The following is a 15,459-nucleotide window of genomic DNA, read 5'->3' on the forward strand; positions in this document are numbered from 1 at the left end:
CAGAGTCTGGATGTCAATTTCTTTTATAGAATGAGAGAGGGAAGTAAAGTAAAAAGGCAGACTAGAGAGGGAGAGGCGGGGAGGAAGTAAAGTAAGAAGGGCCATCAGTCTTGCAAAACATCTCCTGGAATGGCCAGCCTCGGGGAGGGGAAGTGTTAATTTCTTCTTTCTTGCAGCCATTCACAGGTGGGCAGGGTTCCCTGAGAGAGGCCATGATGTATGATTATAAGAACGAAAGCAGGGCTTCCCTGGTGGCGCAGTGACTGAGAGTCCGCCTGCTGATGCAGGGGACACGGGTTTGTGCCCCAGTCCGGGAAGACCCCACATGCCGCGGAGCGGCTGGGCCTGTGAGCCATGGCCGCTGAGCCTGCGCGTCCAGAGCCTGTGCACCGCAACGGGAGAGGCCACAGCAGCGAGAGGCCCGCGTACCGCAAAAAAAAAAAAAAAAAAAAAAAAAAAAAAAAAGAAAGAAAGAAAGTAACGAAAAGCAGAGGCTAAAGTCAAAGAAACAGATCCAACATGCAGTCAAAATTGGCTCTTCCCTGTTGCATCCCTGTGGGACCACTGCACAGTGTGAGGACTTGCCTCCACCACTCCCGCAAGTTTCTCAGTTGCCTGAGAATGCCCTTCTCGGCCAGGAGGAGATGTCCCTTCTTTGGAGCTAAAAACTCTCATGTAATATTTGCACTTTTATCCCAACACGTTCTCGCATAGGCAGCTGATTTGAGGGAAAACGTCAGGTCAGCCTCCTCCCTGACCACTCAGCCCAGACCCCTCAGCATCTTTCGACTGAGCAAATCCCAGTGTCTTTCAACTGGGCTCTCCTAGTATCTTTCAAATGCGGAGGCAGGTACCTGTTAGACACCACCAAATAAAACTCAGGATCTTCAACCAATAATCAGGAGCTCCAAGAACCAGGAGAGATTCACCCGAATTTGTCTGGATTCTCCGAGGAGGCGGATGGGCGCCAGAGGCCTCTGCTGGTGCAGATTCCAGACCCTCGTAGAGTTCAGGTGAAGGAGAGAAGTCTGCTCTAGGTCTCTTCGTCAGTCATTAAAACTGTCGACTGAAAAAAAATGCACAACCTTGTCGACAAAAATTAATCGATAGTCAATCAATGAAAGAAGTGGAAAATTTTATTCGAGCCAGATGTGAAGATTATAACCCAGAAACAGCATCTCAGAAAGCTCTGAGAACTGTTCCACCCGTTAGATGTCAGAGTTATATAAGTTTTTTGGAGCAGAGGGCTCTACGTTAAATGACGTATTATTGACAGTTTACACAAACCAGACCTAAATGTCATCGTGGCCCCTCACAAGATCAAGAGGAATGTTATCTTTTAAGGGGTTGCCTTGTTGATGGTAGGAGAATGTAGCTCTTTATGGTTGAGCAGGTATGTCTGACAATGGGGGAGGTTTTGTCGAGACATAAGGCAGATATACCATGCACACTAGGCAGAAAATTTTTTGTTTAAGTTTTTCTTGTCTTGCATAAAATATGAATTTTATTTCACAGCCTAAAAGTTGAAAATTATGTTTTTATTCAACAGACTTAAGCCCAGAGACAGCCTCTCAGATAGCTCTGAGGGACTGCTCCGAGGTGGCAAGGGAAGAGCCAGGATGTATAGGAGTTTTTGCAACAAAAACCAGGTGGTCAGGACAGCAAAAGATTACTGTTAATTAAAGAAAACCAGACCTCTCAGGTTAATGAGTTTAGCGCTTTTCTCTGTACAAGATGCCAGAGTCGGGGCTCATTGAAATCATTCCTTTGAAATGCACCTTAACTATCTAGGGCCAGCATCCTGTTCTTTCCATTCCTGAATCCCCTCAGGGTGCACTGTCAAGGGCCGCTGCTGTGGCTGAGGGGGCAGCCTATTGTCTCCATCCTGAGCTCCCTTAGCGCTCACCGTTGGGGGTGGCTGTAGGGCTGAGATGGCTGCAACGGCAGGCAGCCATATCTTTGTCTACAATTTCCACCCCTTCTTTTTAATGCTTATTTTGGTGATCCTATTTTTAACTTAACAGAGCCCTTCCTTGTTCACTTTTTGTTGTTCTCTTTTCAAAGCCCTCTCTTCTCATTTTATTATACGTCACCTTGACTTTCTCAAGATGAGAAGTTTAAAGTTTTATGTTTTCTTTTACCTGAGTTAGTTCTGTTTCCTAAAGGAGACTTTTCTTTCTATTTTTAATCTTATCTTTGTTTATCACTTTCATGCTGCTGGTGTTTTTCATTTGTATAGTGATCTTTAATTGTTCATATTTCAAAGTAAAGGCTAGGTTGATTTTTCCAGGTAACAGATGTGCATTACCTCTGCTGTTATTATATGCAGCTGTCATTGCCCACTAGGTCTCTCCCATGAATAAGAAGTTGAGTTGAGTATGTGGCAGAGATAAGCAGACAGAGGGGCAGGCTTTAGGCTGAGAGCCTTTATATTTAAGGATTAAAAGAGCTTTATTCCAGGATGCCTACTTCTACCATAGCATCCCTAATTCTCTCAAGGGAGTTCTTTCCTTTTTTTTTTTTTCTTTTTTTTCCTTCAGTGGGTAAGGAAACCCTCTCTGTTTAGTTTGGAGAACGGCCGCCTGAATGTCTCTACACTGTGTTTGTGGGAAGGGATGGAGAACTGGTCTCACTCCATAGCTCCCTCCTGTATATTTTGTGCTGCAGCTTCTCAACTCCATTTAATCCATCAACACACTTCTATGTGCAGTTCATCTTCCAAAGCTTTTTTTTTTTCATCTCCTCTACTGATCTTCCCATTTTCTTTTTTGTTATGAGGCTTTTCCCTCTTATTAGTCTTTACTATCATTTTATTAGGGCCTCAAGGGAGAGGAAAGATAAAAATATGTTCTCAGAACACCATCCTTGAAGCAGACATGCTCATGACATTTTTTTCCTCCACTAGCTCTTTCCTGTGGGCTTCCTGAGGCCCCCAAGAACGGAATGGTGTTCGGCAAAGAGTACACGGTGGGGACCAAGGCTGTGTACAGCTGCAGCGAAGGCTACCACCTCCAGGCAGGTGCCGAGGCCACAGCAGAATGTCTGGAGACAGGCCTATGGAGCAACCACAATGTCCCCGCACAGTGTGTCCGTGAGTCCTTGGGTAGAGGAGGGGGGTGTGTCAAAGGGCTGGATAAGCAGCTGAAAAGACTCCTGCAAGGAGCGAGCTAAAAATCCAGCAATGGGAAAAGACATGGCCATGGAAGCTGGGGACTCAGAGAGCTGAGACAAGTGGGTACTGCCATCTACCAACCTGGGTTCCCATTTGAAACTGCTTCAAAGCACTGATAGACCATTGCTCCCTGAGATGTTTCCATAAACCATCACAGAATGTAGGAATGACTGGTCCACTTCCTTTTAGGTGGAAAAACTGTCAGAAAGTTGGCATGAATGTCCTTTGATCACGGAACTCCAAAATAACAGAGATATACTTCGGTTTTAAGGCCAAAGTCACACACTGGCAGCCTAATGGGCTATATCTAGTCTGAAGATACAAGGTTTTGTGTTTTTGTTTTTGTTTTGCTTTGGTTCTTTGGCCTATGCAGTGCTTTATTAAAAATTTTTGAATTTCTTCCCAACGTTTTAAAATCAGAAAATTTTACATAAAAATTCATATTTCTAGCTTCTCTTGAAAAAGGCAGATCTGACCAATTGGAATTTGCAGTCTCACATCCACAGTCAACACTGACTGAGTGCCACCTCCCTTTCTTTTTTTTTTTTATTTTTGGCGGCTATGGCTCACGGGCTCAGCCGCTCCGCGGCATGTGGGATCTTTGCGGACTGGGGCACGAACCCATGTCCCCTGCATTGGCAGGCGGACTCTCAACCACTGCGCCACCAGGGAAGCCCTCCCTTTCTTTTTTAATTTGGCAGATCTGCCCACCCCAGCTTGCTGATTCCCCCCCCGGCTCACTTCACTCATTGACCACACCTGCCTGGGGACGAACGGCTCTTGGATTCATCATTACTGCGTTACGGTCTCCCAGTTCCCAGCTCTGGGTTGTCAGCGTCTTCCATAATTAATTTATTAATCCTCTCTGCTTTTTACCTCCCCAGCTGTGACCTGTCCCGACGTCAGCAGCATCAGTGTGGAACACGGCCGATGGAGGCTCATCTTTGAGACACAGTACCAGTTCCAGGCGCAGCTGATGCTCATCTGTGACCCTGGCTACTACTACACTGGCCAGAGGGTCATCCGCTGTCAGGCCAATGGCAAGTGGAGCCTCGGCAACTCTATGCCCACCTGCCAAAGTAAGCCCAGGAGGGCAGGGTGGGCCAGTTTGGCACAGTGCCTACACCCTGAGCCGTCTCATACCTGGGCTGAATTGGGGGTGGGGGGGAGAAGAGGAGTATAGCCAAGGACTGCAGTGAACCCCCTTCTGATCACTCGCCTAGAACCAGGAGCTGGGGGGAGGCCTATTCCTTTAAGGAAGCACTTCTCAGCATCTTGTCATCTTATTAAAAAGCTGCCTCTGTCCAGGTGAGCATCCACTAATTCATTTACTGCACATTCATACCAGGTATTGTAGAGGTATGAGGAGAAAAGGTTGTGGTTCCTGCCTACAAGGAGCTGAGAGTCTACTGGAGGGGCAGACAAATAAAGAAGCAAGGATAACAAAGTGTGATAAGACCTATAATGGGAGTGTGTATAGGGGGAATGAATATAGCGCAAGGGACCAGGCCACCTATGTGTGCCTGCCTCTTCTCCACTGTAAGTTGTTTTTCTTTGGTTCTTTAAGATAGTTTCAAAGGTCAGGGTCCCTGGGAAGCACCTCTGAGATGGAGGTTTGTTCGGGAATGCCCTTGGGATCACCACCTGGGGAAGGGAAGGGGAGGGGAGAGTGAGGGGAGGCAAGAGGAGGAGAAGAGGTGGGGCTGGGAAGATGGAGAAGGTGATCTCTGATGCAGTATCAGAGAAGGCCTCAGCTGACCCTGCAAAGAGCTCTGAATCTTGGTGGCCCTTCAGAATTGTCACAAGTTAGGGCAGGAGGCCTTTATACTTCCACACTGACCAAACACTGGGTGCAGGCTGCCCCGGGAAGAGAGCATGACCTTAGGTGGGAGGACTCTTTAACCAAGGCGGTCTGAAGAGGGCTCACAGCAAGGGGTGTTTGCCAGCAGCTGGCGGAAGAAGTCCTTCAGTCCTAAAAGGGGGTCTGAGTGGGTCAGCACAGCATCCACCAGTAGGGATATTCTGATGCTATTTACTGAATCAGTAAAGATGTGATAGAGGAAGTAAGTGTTTGTAAAGGGACAGAAGGAGATCACTTAGGGCACAGGGGGACATTTGAGACTGGGTAGGAGGAGTGGTATCTTCCCAACACCTATGACCCAAGACACTGTTACCTTTGTTCATCCAAGTCCAGACTCCGAAGTGGGACCATGTATGTGACAGAGTAGGAGTCACGAGCGTGGCATAGCTTCCTTACAATGAAGGCGCTCACGTCTCAGTGCAGCCAGGGGCCGTCCGCAGTGCTGTGTGGAGAACGAGTGTAGGGCTGCTGCTGGGCTCGGCAGAGAGCACAAGGGCAGTGCCTGGCAGTGTCTGCCCTGGACGCCGAGGGGCACACCACAGAGTCGCCATCTCTCTGGCGCCGTGGTTCCTAACAAGGGTGCACATCCAAAACCCCTGAGGAGTTTTGGTTTTCTTTGATACACACGCTTGGGCCATATCTCCAGAGATTGTGAATCGTGGGTCCAGAGTGCAGCCTGGACATTTTTAAAGCTCCTCGGGTGCTTCTGGCGACACCTCCAGTTAAGAATCACGGGCCCAGCGTAACAGCACAGCAGTCAAGGTGGCGACCCGTATTCTGGTCAAGAGTCCCATTAGAGTAGGTTAAACGGATCTTATTTTTGTCATTATTCTTGCTAATCAGAAGCAGCAGGGCTTCTGTGCCCGTCTCTCAGGGCTGGCTTCCTGAGCATTTTGTGGTCTTTATAGTCATCTCCTGTGGAGAGCTCCCCATCCCGCCCAATGGGCACCGCATCGGAACCCTGTCCGTCTACGGAGCGACGGCCATCTTCTCCTGCAACTCCGGGTACACGCTGGTGGGCTCCAGGGTGCGAGAGTGCATGGCCAACGGGCTCTGGAGTGGCTCCGAAGTCCGCTGCCTCGGTAAGTGACCTCCCTGGACCTCTCCTGTCCCTTTTCCCCTCCTCAGGACAGGTTAGATCTTTCCAAAGCTGCATTCCAATCTTTGAACTGAACTGTTTTACCTACTGTCATAAAATGCTTAATCCAAACAGCTATTGGCATCTACCATAAGCAAAACCCTGAACAAGCTTCCCTTGGAGCGCCCAAACGAATGAGAGGAACTTCAAGTCTGAGGAGACAAACCTTTGAGGGGCTCTCATTCTGATCAAAAAGACACCCCCTTCTTATTGGCCCTTGTATGATGGGTGAAGCCCCAGTCTCTGCCTCCAGGGACACTTTACAGAGACACATTCCTGCAGCACACCTTAAATACCATTTATATTATTGGTTTTTCCATAAGATCTTAGGGGAAAACCCAGAGGAACTTTTTGACAAACCCAATATGTATCAGCAAATTTTACACACATATGTATACAAAAATACAATATTATATGTACTATATTATATAATAAATAAATATTTTTGTCATTAGCTTGTTTTATGACAAAAATATGTCAGTGTATGACAAAAGCATAAAAAGCAACCTGGCTTACAGAGGACAGAGTTATCATTTCCCCCATGGTTAATCCAGTCCCTGCCTAAACATTAGATACTAAAGTTCTCTCTTCTCTCACACCTTTCTTGGACCCCTCAACTCCAAAGGAGGGTCCCAGCTACACAGACCCAACAGCATAGACTGGACGGTCTGTTCCAGAGTGTACAGTACTGCCCTCCCCCTGTCTCAGGCCTCTGTTAGAGACACAGTCATGAGTTATTTCCAAACAGAGCCCAAAAATGCTAGTGGAAACACGAGAAATTCACTCTACCTAAACCCTATTTAAAAAAAATAACTCACCTAGGTTTATATTATCTGTGTTCCTTGCCGCTCAAGAAAGAAGGACGAATTTAGCTGAGCCACCTGGTCTTACATGGTTATTTTCAACACGACCAGATTTTTTTTATTCCTTTTCAAATTCTTTTCCCATTTAGGTTGTTACGTAATATTGAGCAGAGGTCCCTGTGCTATACAGTAGGTCCTTGTTGGTTATCCATTTAGAATATAGCAGTGTGTACACATCAATCCCAAACTCCCTAACTATCCCCCCACCCCCACCCCATTCCCCGGTCCCCGCTGGTAGCCATAAGTCCATTCTGTCAGTCTGTAAGTCTGTTTCTGTTTTGTAAATAAGCTCATTCACAGCTAGGCTTTGACTGCCTTAATGAGACCACGGTGCCCTCCATGCAGTCGATGCTCTGGAAATGCTGGCTGATGAGAAAAAGAGGGGGGCGTTCCCAGAGGCAGGGCAGTAACAGTGATCGTTTCTTACCCATGTACAGACACAGAAACTAAAGCTCAGAGATGGGTAGCCATTTGGAATGCAACCTTGGGATTTGGGATTGCCAAGTCTTCAACACCACTTCTATCACGTCTAGGATTCCTGAAGTCAGTCCTGGATGCTGCAGTCAGGGGGAGGTGGGAAAAACGATGGGTGGTCCTTTTCCCCACCGTCCATGTCTCCCCCTCCCCTCATTTGACCAAGTCCCACCTTATTTTCTATAAGCTCCTCTTCAATTTACTCTCTTTTCCCACATCCCACCAAAGCTGGACACTGCGGGACCCCTGAGCCCATCGTCAACGGGCAAATCAATGGGGAGAACTACAACTACCGGGGCAGCGTGGTGTACCAGTGCAACGCCGGCTTCCGCCTGATCGGCATGTCTGTGCGCATCTGCCAGCAGGATCATCACTGGTCAGGCAAGACCCCTTTCTGTGTGCGTAAGTATGGTACCCACTCTCCCTAGTCACGGGCTCAGGTGCAACGTGGACTTTCTCTTGTGTTGTCTTGATTAGGTTAGCTAGAGGTTTTTGTATGTTTTGTTAATGTTTTTCAAAGACAATAATTACATCTGTTGTTTTCAGTTTTCTGCATCATTAACTATTGCTTTCACCTTTATTATTTTCTTTCTTGTGATTAACTTCTTTGTTCATTTTCTTGCTTTTGAATTAGGAATTCAGTTCATTTATTTTCAGTCTTTCGTGTTTATTGATTATTATGGATGTAAGTGTTTAAAGCTATAAAATTTCTTCTGATCACTGCTCTAATCATACCCCACAGATTATAAAAATTAGGGTTTTATTATTTCTCAGAAATTCTGTAATTTTGATATTAATTCCCCCTTTTGCCTAGAAGTTTTTTTTAATAAAAGAGTGTGTGGTTTTTATTTCCAGATGGAAGGACCTTTTGGATTTTTTATTTATTTTATTTTTTTTTTTTGCGGTACGCGGGCCTCTCACTGCTGTGGCCTCTCCCGTTGCGGAGCACAGGCTCCGGATGCGCAGGCTCAGCGGCCATGGCTCACAGGCCCAGCCGCTCCACGGCATGTGGGATCTTCCCGGACCGGGGTACGAACCCGTGTCCCCTGCATCGGCAGGCGGACTCTCAACCACTGCGCCGCCGGGGAAGCCCCGACCTTTTGGATTTTTACATTGATATTCATTTCTAATTGATTGCACTGTACATAATATTTCTACTTCATGGAATTTACTGAAGCTTCCTTTGTGGCCTAATATTTGATCAGTTGTTATGAATGTTCCATGTGCATTTGAGAAGAAAATGTATTAGTGTGTTAAGTTCTATGTATAATCGTAAGACGTGCCTTATTGATTTTGTTGTTTATGTCTTCTGTATGCTCACTTCTATTTTTGTCCACCTGACCTGTTTTGTTCTGAAATTTGTGTTTCAAAGTTTTCTTTTATTAGTATTCTTCTATTTTTTCTTACATTTCCCGTAGTTTCTGTTATGTAACAGTAATTGCTTTATTTGGTACATAGATATTCATAACTATTATATCTACATTGCAAATTATGGTTTTAGCCTTTAAAAATATCTTCATTATCACTTTTAGTATTTTCTAGTTTGAATTGTACTGTGTCTAATACTATTAGGCTTATGCCCGCTGCTCTCATCCTTTGCCCATTTGCCTGGTATACCTTTAACCACCCTTTATTTTAGACTTTCTGAATCACTTAAATTAGATGTGTCTGTTATATACATCATAGAGTTGGGCCTTGCCTTCTGAGCCAATTTGAAGATCTTTTTCTTTTAATAGGTTAGTCAAATTCATTCACATATATTGTTATAACTTATATGTTTGGTTTTAATTCTGTCATGTTTAATTATGTGTAAAATATAATACACATATTTCTTTCTTTCTCTGTATGATGTGTTCTCTTTGCTTTTTTTGCTTTGCTTTTTTTCTTTTTTCATTTGAAATTTAGGAAAGGTTGTTAACTTGTATGTCCCTTTCCTGTAATCAGTGCATTGACATACCAGGATCCTTTTTCAATATGTTCACATTTAAGATAGACTTTCTCTTTCTAGCAGTGACTTTAGATCAATATTCCCCTGCTCCCCTCCTCTCCTCTCCTCTCCATACAGCCTTGCTCTCTACAAAGGCTTGCGACAGAAGCATGAGAAATAGTTCTCCCTGGGTTTAGTGTTTATTTTTCTACTTACACGTAACTTAAAAGTTTACAGCATTGTCTGTCTTCTAGTTATGCTGCAGGCCTGCACTTTCTACAGTTTTATTTCTTCTTCTTGTTAGTCTGCATTTTGGGAATTTAGATGGCCACTGTTTATTCTCAGTTGCCTGGAAGTAATTTGGAAAAATTTTCACTTTCTAAAGTTCCATAAAGTGAGCCTTTATATAGAGTGCAGGTTTTGTTCTTAATTTTTGTAAGGCAGGTTTTTGTTTTTAATTCTCTTTCATTTGGTTTTTCATATATGAGATGGAACAATGAAATAATGAGCCTTAACAAGCAATGCATGAAAACTAGTCTTGATAGTTTCTTAAGTATTAAGAAATGCTTTACAGAAAGGAAGGTTTACAGAAAGGAAGACCTATCTATATTCAGTCAGCCTTCTAGATGTGTCTAAACAAAACATGTTTCCTGGTTTAATCCAGGAAATGCAAATTCAAATGCCTTTAAGAAATTGACACAGAATATGTGTGAAAAGATTTGGGTTACCAATAATAGGGAATGTTGGAGTCTGAAAAAATGGAGGATGTCTGCCGAACCCAAGATACTTAATTTTGCACCTGGTCCTTACTGAAAGGCAGTATAATAAAGCATTTGGACACTTGGACCCTGGACCTAGATTGCCTGGGTTCAAGTTCCAGACCTACCACTACGTAGCATGTGGCTTTAGGCAAGTTAGCTTATCTCACTAGGTCTCTTTCCTCATCTATGAAAAGCAGGTACCCCAGAGACTATTGCGAGGATTAATCAATAATGTGAAACGGTCAGAAGCTGCTGTTGCTGTTGTGATGATAGTGTGGTGGTGGCGGTGATGCCACCGCCCTGTCACATCACAGAATCCAGGATCTCTTGTACCAAGCTCCATTCTCTCCCGGAGCACAGAGTTTTAGGAAGTATCTGGAGTAGGACGGCAAGAGGAATAGAACAAGTGATTGCTCTGTGGCAGGTACTGTGTTAGCTGCCATCACCTATGGACTCAAGGTTTATGATATCTACCAGACTCTCAGAACTTTCCAGCCGCCCATCTACATTTCCTCAGTCAGCTCCCTTGTCCATTCTGCACAATTTCACAGCTGATTCACAATTTCACCTCCTTTCTGAACACCCGTGTTCTGTTTGTCAGCAAATAGCAAATAGTGAAGATGTCCTGAAAGCAGAGAAGCTAGGTTTAGAACTCAGACAAGCCACTTAGAAACTGTGCCTCTTGAACAAGTCCCCAGACTCCTCTGAAACTCTCTTTTCCTATGAGGATAACGATGGTGCCTACCTCAGGGGGTTGTCAGGATTAAATGAAATAATGCATATAGACCCCAATAATTATTAGCTAATCATGTAATCTCACTTTCTACTGTGCAGAGAAAATAGAAGCCATCAGGTAATATCCAATTCCTGCTTCCCTGGCTCGCACGTCTGTCCTTGTCACTTCCCTCCCATCTAGAAAGAGGCCCAAGGCTAATCCCTCCATGGGTCTCTGGACCTCCTTCCCTTCTGCCTTCCTAGTAAGCTTAGTCTGTTTTTATTCTCTCCTCTGAACCGTGGACCTTCCATTTCTATTAATTTCCCTCAGCCTGTAAGACCGAATTCAAGAAACCTTTCCTTAGTACCTACTTTGTGCCAGGTGCTGTGTTAGGTGTTGTGGGTAAAGATGAATTGAATGTGCTGTAGTCTCGGCCCTCAGGAAATCTGGGTCCAGTGGTGCATGTGGTTGACGTCCAGTTAAGCTCCAGTCCAGCAGAACTCCTCTTTTCCTTCCCAGTGGTGTGTTCTCCTTCTCCCTTTGCGCCTGTATTCGTCAGGGCTCTCCAGAGAAACAGAGCCCTCTGGGCCATCTGACGAGTCTTGAACTCTCCCCGTGGGTCTGTGACACTCCCACCTCCTGTGAGCTTGACTTACTGCTTTGCTGACCACCTCCGTGTCCTTTGCGGGCATTTCGGTCAATCTGCAGCCCAGAAGCTGGTACTCCTCCCAAAGGTTTTACTCCTCAGCCCTCTTCTCTCACTCTATACAAGTGCTTATTTTAGCCTTTGGGGTCATGACCCTTTGTGAGTCTGGTGAGAAAATGGATCCTCTCCCAAGCTGATCGCAAACACCCAATATTTTGCAAATAATTTCAGGGGATTCACAGACCCTACGAAGCTTACCTCCATTCCCCCACCACTTCACTAACCTGGCAAAGTCCTGCTCAGCCTTGAGACCCAGCTCATAGGGTACGCCATGCCCTCTGTGGACCCTCCTTAACCACTCCCTCCCTAGCAGAGGATAGGTGCCCCTCCTGGGCACCGGCCTGTCTCGGCACCAGCCGTGGTGTTGTGACGGCCTGCATCCCTGCCTGCTCTCCTACTAGGCTGAGAAGTGAGCCCCCTGAGCTCCTTGCATGTCATCAGTATGTAGCAGAGTGTCTCGCACTTAGTGCGCGGTAAACATTTAATGAAGAGCAAATGCATGCATCTGTTTTTAAAGCAACCCTGTTAATGCATATTGAAATGCTTACTTTACAGATATAGGAGCTGAGGTATAGAGTGAGTTGTCCAAAGGAAGGAAAAGACAGAGCTGAACTATAAACCCTGGGCTGCTGGCCTCCTAGTGCATTCTCGTCCCGCCACACCGGGCAGTCTTGAACACCTGTAGTCCGTTGTAACAGCATGCCTCTGCCCAGCTCTCTGCTAGAGTCAGGGAGGCTACTGTTGGGATTTCCATAAGAGAACGGGCCCAGAAAGACAGCAGACGTGGCCACAGCCAAAAGCGGGTCCTACTTGGCCTTGTTCCCCGACTTCCGTCCATACCATTTGGGTCTGGGGTGGGGTCCTCATAAATCCAAGTGTTGGGATAAGAAAGCATTCCTCATGGCTCCTCAACCGCTCACAGCTAAAAATCCAGAACCAAGGGAGAGGCCTCAAAGCCATCAAGTGGGAGTTCAACCCAAAGAGACTAGGTACCAGGCAGGCACTCAACAGAACTAGGGATGAGGGAGCAGAGCAGAAGTCAGACATCCATCCATTCATGGCTCACTCATTTGTTCATTCACTCAGCAAATATTTATCAAGCTCTTCCTGTGTGTCAGGCACTGATACATACCCGAAAGATACAGCAGGGAGCGAAACAGAGTCCCTGTCCCAAGGAGCTTCCATTCAGGTAGCGGGAGACAGGCAATGAACACATGAAGAAGTACATGCAGAGTGTGCCAACTGCTATGGAGAAAAGCAGAGCTGGGCTAGGGGGCTGGGCAGTACTGGGGAGGTTGTTTATCTGGTCGTAAGGGAAGGCCTCTCTGCTAGTGACATCTGAGGGGGCACCGGAGGATATGAGTGCAGAAGCCAAGGGATGTTCCAGCCAAGAGGGAAGCAGGTACATAGGCTCTGGGGCAGGAACTTGCTGGTTCAAGAAAACTCGAAGAGACCAGCGCCACTGGGTGGAGTGAACTCCGCTGCTGGGAGGAAGCGGGGAAAGCCTGAACCCTACAAGCACCAGAACACTCTTCCTTCCCTGCCCAGGGTTGAACAAATTACAGAAGGAAACAGAGTCATAGGTGGAAGACAAAATATCACTTTTATTCCTGATAAAGACTAAGTTGGAACCCATAGCTTAATGGGAGAGCCGAGTGGAATCTGCTCAATAAACCCCAGAACGGGGTGGGTTCACACACAGTCAGAGGCAGCACTGCACTGGGGCGGGCATCGCTCCATTGCTGGGGAGAGCCTGTCTCTGGAGGAGTGGGGCAGAGCAGCGCTGCCCACGGGCCGCCGGGTCCCAAGAGGAGAAAGGCAGGGCTGAGCCTTTATTCTTCCCAAATTGCACGATGGGCCGCTCCACGTTACCCGGGGCAGAGTAAGGAAGAGAGCAGAGAAAAAGGCCAGGAATTACATGAATTGAACTCCCTTCACGTGGAAGGAGTGGGGGAAGGGTTGTGCCCCCACTAAGAGCTCTGGTTCCCACTGGTGTGTCAGAGTGACCAGTCCCTCCACGCAGGCATGGTTAGTATTGACTCTGGCTCCATCCAGATTGGCCCAGGAACTAGGCTGGGTCTGCATGACATGAGGGGTAGTCACCAGTGTATCTGGCGAAGAAGAGTGGAGTTGGGGAGCCAGGGGATAAGGGAGAGGAAACGAGGCGGGAGGGACAGAGAACGACGCTGTGAACCTAACACCCTGTGGAAGTCCAAGAATGACTTCTCTCGTGTTGTCCAAGCGGTGGACATGCCTTCAAAGAAAAGGGAATGTCCACATGCTGATTTCAGGGAAGCAGAATTTTGCAGCAAAAGAGACTAAAGTTAGACCTAACGCTGAACTTCACTGATGGGTATGAGAAACGCCAGGTGAGGAGAGGATGGACTTTGGGGGATATGGAATAACAGGAGGGCTTACCTCTCTTCTGTTCTGATTACAGCGATTACCTGTGGACACCCAGGCAACCCAATGAACGGCCTCACCCAGGGCAACCAGTTCAACCTCAACGATGTGGTCAAGTTTGTTTGCAACCCTGGGTATGTGGCTGAGGGGGCTGCTCGGTCCCAGTGCCTGGCCAGTGGGCAGTGGAGCGACGTGCTGCCCACCTGCCGAAGTGAGTCACCCTTCTTCTCCCCTCCCCCACCCCCAGTACCTCTGCCATCTCTGGTCTGTGACCCACAAGCGGAAGCCAGTGGATTCCATTGTGGTGCTACTTTGACCAAATGGGGAAGACTTGGGACAGAAAAGAACCATAAATGGGGGCTTTCTCAACCCCTAGATACAGCCACGTCAAATTTCTTCACTGGTTATGAAAAGAAAGCAAAGGACGTTCATCTTTCAAACTAGAAATGGAAAACCATCTTCTGTTTACATTTCGTAGACCCAATAATTCACCATTATCATATCGAGCCCCATTCTTGATGAAAGAAAAACAACCACAAGGGTTCAAATGAAAACTAAAAAGCCAGCAGTCTAGGGGTTGGGATGAAGGAGGAGGGAAGAAATGAAACCACGGACTCAGGAGGCAGACTCTGCGTAGAGGATATTCCAGCCCCATTCGGTCTTTTTAGGAAATAGCTTCTAAAACTTAAAGGCTGCTCACAGCAATGAAGGGCAGTGGAGCTGTCTGCCTCCACCCAAGAGTGGCCTGGCAGGCTAGCCGAGGTTCAGGAGAGTCAGACAGAGTGAACTGTGAGCGAGGCCAGCCCTGGTCTGGAGGTTGATCAAGTCTGCACAGCTGTAAGGTGTGAGGACTGAGACTCCCTCAGATGACAGCTCCTCCTCGCGGTGTTTGGGGGTGCACGGCGATTGGCTGTGCAGCGTGTCACAAGTCATTTGTAACTGATATTAAAGAACCAAATTTTTCAAATGATGTTTTAAAATCATTAAAGATACATTCACAGCTAACCTTAAAATAACATTCCTCTCAACATTTCAAGGTGCCATTTTGAGTGAGACAAGGTTCTAGGGAACACAGGGGAAATTGTCATGACCTTGAGTTGACCTTCCTTCCATCACCTATCCAGGCAGGAAGGAGCTGAGAACTGATGCTTTGGGGTGTTGTTATCCCATGCCCCCTTCTCCTCAAGAACTGTGCTCTGTCTCCGCAACACAAGGTCCTGTCCTGTAACTTCAGCTCCCCCGGTCCCAGCCCCTTCCCAGGGTGCTGTACTCAAGGGCCGATCTTGGAAACAGACGGCTGGGGTAAAATCCTTAGAAATGATGGCCTCTGCTCCTTCTCCCCACCGGCCTATTCTCTACTCTGACAGAGTGACCTGCCTAAAATGCAAATCTGATCAAGTCACTCCATGTTTAAAACACCTTCAGAGACTTCCCACTGC

General features: G+C 46.7%; 1 protein-coding gene across 6 annotated transcripts in view; it reads left to right on the forward strand.

The window, feature by feature from the left end:
- CSMD2 (CUB and Sushi multiple domains 2) overlaps positions 1–15,459 on the forward strand; it is a 671,005-nt gene that overhangs the window by 605,113 nt on the left and 50,433 nt on the right. For 5 of the 6 annotated variants that reach the window (XM_060308114.1, XM_030870139.2, XM_060308130.1 and 2 more), the window contains 5 exons: positions 2,906–3,091; positions 4,057–4,251; positions 5,942–6,115; positions 7,737–7,910; positions 14,058–14,231. In XM_060308114.1, coding sequence (XP_060164097.1) covers positions 2,906–3,091; positions 4,057–4,251; positions 5,942–6,115; positions 7,737–7,910; positions 14,058–14,231 — 903 coding nt within the window. The remainder of the gene's footprint in view (positions 1–2,905; positions 3,092–4,056; positions 4,252–5,941; positions 6,116–7,736; positions 7,911–14,057; positions 14,232–15,459) is intronic. The other variant, XM_060308126.1, reaches the window with a different exon arrangement.

Source organism: Globicephala melas, chromosome 1 (genome assembly GCF_963455315.2).
Source record: "Globicephala melas chromosome 1, mGloMel1.2, whole genome shotgun sequence".
NCBI classification, from domain to species: Eukaryota; Metazoa; Chordata; class Mammalia; order Artiodactyla; family Delphinidae; genus Globicephala; species Globicephala melas.